The 7,590-nt window shown below is 53.4% G+C and overlaps 1 protein-coding gene across 1 annotated transcript; it reads left to right on the forward strand.

Moving 5' to 3' along the window:
• The first annotated feature begins 4,142 nt into the window (after positions 1-4,142).
• Positions 4,143-5,259, forward strand: LOC121592839 (general odorant-binding protein 45-like). Its single transcript, XM_041914714.1, has 2 exons — positions 4,143-5,009; positions 5,137-5,259. Exons 1-2 carry the CDS (start codon positions 4,143-4,145, stop codon positions 5,257-5,259), a joined length of 990 nt encoding a protein of 329 aa, XP_041770648.1.
• Positions 5,260-7,590: the final 2,331 nt, after the last annotated feature.

Genomic DNA, 7,590 nt, shown 5'->3' on the forward strand with positions numbered 1-7,590 from the left:
TGTTAACCCACAGCCAGTGCACCTTGGTTGGTATGCTTAAACTGACACCCGGGTCAGACCATCCAGCCAAGCAAATCTGGACGACACTGTCGGCGCTGATGCGACGTTCCGTTCACTTCCCCAGCTTGGCCGCACTTTTACCGGGGCGAACTTGCACCCACTCTGCAGCTGGACCTTATTTTCTCCGCCATTCTCCGCCCCGCCCGTTCGCGTTAATTATATTTTTTTCCACCCGAGCTGGTGCACTTCGGCAAATGCCCCCGCCGGCCCTGCCCCCCGGCCCGTTGATCGAAGTATATTTTACGGATAATTAAACCGCGCGCGATGCATTATAATGAACGCTTTCGGGTTTGGGGCTTTATCCTACGGTACGGTTGCTGCTTTCCCCCGGGCTCCCGGACGGTAATCGACGTCATCCTCTTGGTTGTGCAAAAACACACACACACACACACCAAAGGGCTGAGCCATTTTTAGCGTGCATCGAAACGAATCGAAACACAAAATGAAAAACACAAAGCTGCTTGCGGGATGGAACGCGGAACACGTGCTTAGGGAAGTGGGAGGCAGCGGTAAATAGAAGTAGCAAAATCGGTCACTTTAAAGTTTCTATCATCAAAGGAAGTGCCAGCCAGACGCGTTCCATGCAATAGGCTGCAGTTGTCGTTCGAGTGGAAGGGAGCAAAACGAACAGAGAGAAAAAAAAAAAACACAAAAAACAAAGGGCAAAAACGCGAAGCAAAAAAACAGGAATAAAAAGAGAGAACAGGAGAGAGTGGGGCAGTAAAAAAAAAAGAAAATAGAAGGATGGTTGCTCGGTAGTGGCCGAAACAGCACAACAACAACAAAAAAAACAAGAGCAGCAGCAGCAGCAGCAAAAAAGGAACCATTTAGTCCCCAATGATACGCTCAAACACCTCCGCAAACGGTGTGCATATGCATTTCTGCATTATGCAGGGCAACTGGGCAGGCCGCAGTTTGAGGCGGAGGAGGAGGGGAAGAAGAAGAAGAAGGGAAAAGCCACTCCGACCCAACCACGTGGATGCACTTTTCGCGGATGCACTGACACGCCAGACTGGAGCGCTGTGCAAACTGCAGACAACAAGCAGAAGACAAAAAACGTAAGCAGCGAGTGGCTGAAAAACGTTGATTTGTGGGTTTTTATTTTTAAATGCCCCTCATCACATATTTGTTTCCACTTTGTGGATCACCGTATGTGTGTGTGTGTCTGGTTTGGCGTTTGTAGTTGCTCTAGCGCCAGCGGAGACTCTGTTCCGTTGCAGTATGTTGGGCAGTGCCTAGGAATACACGCGCCGTACAGGCAAACGCGAAAGCTAAATGAGACTACAAAACATACACACACACACACACACACACACACGGACGAACGAAGCTCACACGGGCGAGGTGACAAAGAAGCAATTTTTATATTTTCCCGCGCGAGAATCTGTGGTGCTGGGGGCAGGGTGAACATTTTGCTCACACTCACTTGGGTTTGCAGCGCGCCCGTTTGAAGTAGCAGCTAGTTTGGGAAGATTTGTACGGGCGGTGGAGAGGAGAAGAAGGAGAAGCAGGATCAGGTGGGAGGAGGTGTGCTCGGGAAAAACCCGTGTGCATCCGAGTGCAATGAGTGACGATTAAATCGTAATCCGCGGTAAGCCGTGGCGCGGGCTCGAAACGGAATTGCGGGATGGAAAGCAATGTTTTGCTGGTTCCGATGTAACGAGGTGTGCATGGTGTTGTTGAAGTTTTTTTAGGACTTTAGCACTGGCAGCACACGGAGCAGGGCTTTTAGCTTTGCGTGCATGCTCCGGCAAGCTGTCAATATGGAATTAGGTAGTTTAGGTTTTTTGCTTCCATCCTCACCGTCTAATTCCCATCTTGAAAATTATTAGTTTTCAGATCTTTGAACTTCAGACAATTTTAGTCAAGTAAGGCTCCTTCAACAAATTATTCAACTAAAGCACACAAATCGTAGCTAGCTAGTATCTGTTGTCCTACATAGCTCGCTGTGACTGCGCAAGGGTTACGAAATGTGGATGAAGCTCAGAATTCTTGAATTCAGTACTATTCGAGCTCCAGACATTCGTAACTTCGACATGTAATCCTTTGCGTAAACATTTTTTGCAGCGAGATTTATGCAAATGACATTCCCAATGATATATCTTCAATTCGGTATTTACAATTCGAATTTCCTCCGAGCTCCGAATGGATCATCAAACAAACTTCCACGTCCACTACGTGAATGATTACCCTCAGCCTTGTGCTATAGATATCGTTGGTATGCTAGCACTCAGACATTACGAGAGATCTATTGTCCAGAAAGGAAACAAACACGCTCGTAAAGCGAAGTCCTTTCAAAGACTTCCAACAAAACGCACTATTGCAGCGAGCACTCAAAAGTAAACAGCACCATAAACAAGACCAGCAGCGCAGAAACGGTCGCATTAGGAAAGGAACGAGTCTAATAATCGAAGAGCGCTGTTCCTCTTTCTCGGCAAGCCGGCTGACCCCAGAACCTCAGTACCCTGCTCGTTGTGCCTGACGGATGTCCTGGAAGGATCGAGAATTTGGGCGAAATTCTAGCGCAAGGAAAGCAGCACTGGTGGATTGGCTTATACATTTTCAAGTACACCCACACAGACACCCAAAGCGAAGCGAATGTCTCGAATCTCCTCCTTCTACTTATTTCACTTTCTTCTCTCTCTCGCTCTCTTTCTTCCTTGCTTGCTCCTTCAACCATCAGAGTCACCCATCAAGGTAGTAGTTGCGCTCGCTCAATGGAATCGTCTAACACTCGGCCGTACTCCTGGTGCATTACTGGTGGACCGGATGGCAGGCACTGCCGCTCGCATCCTTTCCCCAGCCGCCTGCTGGGGAAAAGTTTTTGCCAACATTTTGGGGCACCATTCCGGTCTCCGGTGTCTACCGCGGGAGGGTGATATTGCACCGATCTGCGGCTGTCGGCCACTTCCCCGCCGTGTCTGTCTGTCGAGTTTTTCGGAGTTCGACCTACACACACACTCCTCTGGAACGCGGTTCGCGAACCGTCCCTGCCGAGACGTGTCTATTCCGGTGTACGGTTTGGTAGGGTGAGCTGCTCAGTAACTCACGCTTCTTGTGTGCTTCTACGCTCCTTTTCATACACACGCACACACAAACACACAGCAGGACATCAGGAGTGTGTGGGACTTTCTTCGCCGACTTCTTGTCTGGAGTTGGAAACTGCTCAGCTGTGAGAGCTTGCCCGGCGTCAAAGGAAGAAGTTTTCGCCCAAGCTGGTGAAGCGGTTTGAGGAACTAGCTGAATGACTGGCTGGGAACCTCATCTCATGCATCCCTCAATCCCCCCCCCCCCCCCTCTATGTCCCAAATGGTGGGCAAATATGTTCGGGTTTTCCATTAAAATGCTTTAATGTTAATGCAGACTGTGCAGGGAGGCGCGATGACGCTGTTGTTGGATGCTCCACTCACTTGCTCTTGGGAACGCGCCGTCGATGGTGTGGATGATTTAATGGCTTTAAGAAGACGACGTTTTGGTGGGTGGGGCGGCGCCGCCGCCGTACAGCAAACAAAGTAAAGCAGCATCTTGAGCTCGTTCTTCTCCATTTTTTCTTCCCTCCCCAATGGCACGGTAGAAGTAGGTCTGTCGTTCACTCGACCTTTCTTTCCGAAGGGAAGCGAGGGGTGCGATGAGATCGGGAAGTTCGGAACGGCTGCATTACGTTACTGACCTACGTTTTTGGGGGGAGGATTGAGCGCTTCACGCGAGCTGCAGAGGGTTGTGTTGTATTGTTGCAGAAGGTTAAATTGTCTGCCCGCGCTGATCAGCCGGACATTTGATCCAGAGCAACAGAGGGCCTTTGTGCCGGAACTTGGGGCGTAGCTGGTGCGTGCCTCTGCCCCACGAGCAGCTGCGGGCGCTGGGCGAAACGTGTCCTATCGGAACTGCCGTTCCCCTTCACGCCGTCTGCCCGATTGGAGGATCTTGAGGCATCGAGTGACCTTGAGCCGGAAACGGAACGACCCCCACCTGTGCGGCACATTATAAATAGTGGTGAGCGGGCTGCGCCACCTCATCAGTATATCACGGCCCACCACCGGAGGTCAAGGTGCTGGAGTAGTGCCGGGCAGGTAGCTGCCAACATGTTGACTTATCGCGCTTGGTTGCTGTTAGCGCTGCTGGGCGCCCAGTGCGCGCTGATACTGGGCGCGCCCGCCACCGGCCACGGTTACGACACAAAGAGCTTCGCCCAGGCCTACCTGGAGTGTCTGCGCTACCTGAACATCTCGCGCCAGTCGCTGTACGCGTACGACAGTGCGGCCGTCCCGCTGAACTGCGGCAGCAACTGTCTGCTGCGCTGCATCGGCCTGAACGCCCGCTGGTGGCACGACGAGACGGGGCTGAACGAGCGGGCGCTGGTGCGCTTCTTCCGCCAGGCGCCGGCCGACTCGCTGCTGCAGGCCCGCGCCTGCCTGGCCGAGCTACCCGCCCCGCCGGCCGACAGCTGTGCCGGCGCGTACTGGTCGTTCCGGTGCTACAGCGACGCGCTCGGCGAGCTGATTGCCCACCCGGCGTACGTGGCACCGTGCGGGCAGGAGATACGGCGCGCGGTGAGCGACTGTGCCACGATGCTGCAGGTGGAGGACGGCCAGCTGCAGACGTGCGTGAGGACGGAAACGTTCCTACGGCAGGGCAACAGTGCCGCGCTGCTGCGGTGCGTCGTGCTGCGGCTCGGGCTGTACGCCGACTCGACCGGGGTGCTGTGCGACCGGGTGCGGCTGCTGATGGACGCAGACACCGCCGAACAGTGGACGGTGGCACGGGCGGAGGAGGCCAAGCGGTGTGAGGAGGACTTGCGGGCGCTCGGTGCGGACACGTGCGTCGTGGCGGCCCACGCCGTGGAGCTCTGCTACGGGTGGCCGGCGTTTGGCGAACTCTGGGCAGTGCTGAAGCAGGAGTACGGCAGCTCGGATGACGCGCTGGCAGAGGAGAGCGGGCAGGTGGTGGCTGTCGGTGCGAGCAGCAGCACGGAGGAGCCGCAGGAAGACCAACCCAACGAGATCACCGCTGCCGAGGAGGGCGTGGAGGTGTTCAAGTACCCATCCAGCCCCCGGTTCCGTGGGTTAGTGATCGTAGCGCCGGAGCTGTACGCCGTGGATGCGACCGTTGAAGATGGGTCGAAATCATCAGAAGGCTCGTCCTCGCAGGATGAGGAAGGGCAGCTGCCTAAAGATGTCAAACCGACCCAACTGGAGCTAGCAGACGGGCAGGAGCCGGTGACGACTACGAACGACAATACGGTGAAGCAACCGGCAGCAGCTACGGTATGTGACTTTACTTTTAAGATCTGCGCCATGGTGAACTACATGCTTGAATATACTACGTCTAGGCTCAGGAACCATCGGAGAAGGAACCGAAAGCAACCCATACTGTCCAGGCACGTTCGGTGTCTCAACACCAGCTGGATGGGGCTCTACGTAAGTGCACAAATGTTCCTGCGTTCTTCCCAGTGTGAGCAGCGTACCTTTACCATCTTCCAAACTTCTTCTTCTAGTGATTCACACGCACCGCCGCAGTCTTAATGAGCCGGCGCGATTCGTCAGAGATGTCCACCCGCTGCTTGTGGAATTGGTTATGGTGCATGCTCCGGCGGTTGCGGCCGAACTTACGCCCACCGTAGAAACGCTTCCAGATGTGGCTGAAGAACAGCAAGACAATCAGGTCTCGTCGTTTGATACGGATCTTGCTACCAACAGCGCGGAACAGGACCAAGAGCTAGCACCACTAGCTGAGACGGTTGTGGAAGCTGAAGACGCGGCACCTGTTATGGATGGTGAAAGTAGTTCCAAGGTAGAAAACGCTGAAGATGCAAAGAATTCCGTTCCGGAGTCGCTCACTAAAGCAAGTACGGCACAATCTGAAGACAGTGAGCAGTTGACGCTATCGGAAGCTTCTGATGTAGTTGAGCCTGAAGGTGGAGAGAGCTCTGACCCACCTAAGGAGGGAGTTGATCAACATAAGAGGAGTACTGGAGAAGCGGAAGAGGCTGCCAGTCCGTTGGTAGAAGCAGATCCCAACAGCTCCACGGACGATCTGCTCCAATCAAAGGCTACGCAACCTGAAGATAGCGAGAAGTCGCCCCAGCCCGAAACATCTCGCACAGTTGTAGGTGAAGATACAGAGTCCTCTCTGCATCCTGCACAATCTGAGGCTAAGGATGAGTCGAGTCCTTCTAATACTCTTGTACCTGAAGTACCAAGGAGCGCTGATACTTCTAACAATGAGCTTCTCCAATTACCATATCTGGATGCAAGTGTCGCTCAATCTGAAGCTAAGGATGAGTCGAGTCCTTCAGCAGCTTCTAATACTCTCGTACCTGTAGCACCAAAGAGTGCTGATACGTCCAACGATGAGCTTCTCCAACCAACCAACCTGGATGCAAGCTCTGCTCAATCTGAAGCTAAGTATGAGTCGAGTCCTTCCGAACCTTTCAATACTCACGCACCTGAAGCACCAAAGAGCGCTGGTAATTCTGAAGATGAACTTCTGCAACCACCCAATCTGGAAGCTGCTCAATCGCAAGGTAGCGAGAAGTCCAACACACTAGCTGCAGAAACTGCAAACAACTCTGAATCCCCCCAAGAGGACCTCACGGCACTGCCTCAAGAGATGTCGACTCCATCCAGAACGTCCAACACACTGGCCACGGAAGCAACCGGCACGGACGGGAAAGAAAACGACCCATCCGTCAGCAAGAAAGCGATCCATCCAAGCACTCTCCAGCGGCTGGTCCGAGCGCTTAACGAGACCAACTTCATCGATACCATACTGTCCGCCATAAGTGCGAAGCAGTAAGGACCCGCTTATCCACTGCATATGAAGTGTTACTGTAGTATTACACACGCAAAATAAAAATCTCCTCTGGGTTGAAACAAATGTGTGAACCAATGGGTAGCAAGAGTAGGTGAAGCGAGAAACGGAGTAGACAATGGTTCGGCATTGTACACATGTTGTTAAAAGTTTTGCAAAATCCAGCGTGCGGCAGTCCGCACCACCTTCCGGTGGCTGGGTCCTTGGGTAGATTATTCCCCCCTCCGAATGGTATGGACTAATTTGTATACGATTTTACATTGTACACTGTGCAAAAGTGTCTGCACACTCAAGCACACCGGCAGCACTGACAGTGTGGCTGGAGGGTGTTAGTGGTTTTGCCAGTTTGCGTTTTTGGCATACCGTGGTTATTTATTTGTTTCGCTCGTACAGGAATTTCCGGAACGGGGTACGACGGGTGTCGGTGTTGGTGTGGTATAGATTCGCCTGCTCCATGGCAACGGGCATGGCCGGTGAGTATGATGCTGTAATTGGTAATCCTGCTTCCGGGGTTCGATGGGAACGCCCGAGATGCGGCGCGGTAGTGTGTGTGACGGTACGCCCGAATGCGTTTTGCACCCACTCTACGAGCAGCGACCCGAAACTGTCCCAAGCTGTGGCAAGGCTACCGGATGAAACCGATGTGCAGTGGACCGCACCTCGGCGTCCCACAGACCTTCTCTGTCCGCTCCTTGGCTACCTTATCTGGCTGCAAGGGAA

Source organism: Anopheles merus, chromosome X (genome assembly GCF_017562075.2).
Source record: "Anopheles merus strain MAF chromosome X, AmerM5.1, whole genome shotgun sequence".
In the NCBI taxonomy this organism is placed as follows: Eukaryota; Metazoa; Arthropoda; class Insecta; order Diptera; family Culicidae; genus Anopheles; species Anopheles merus.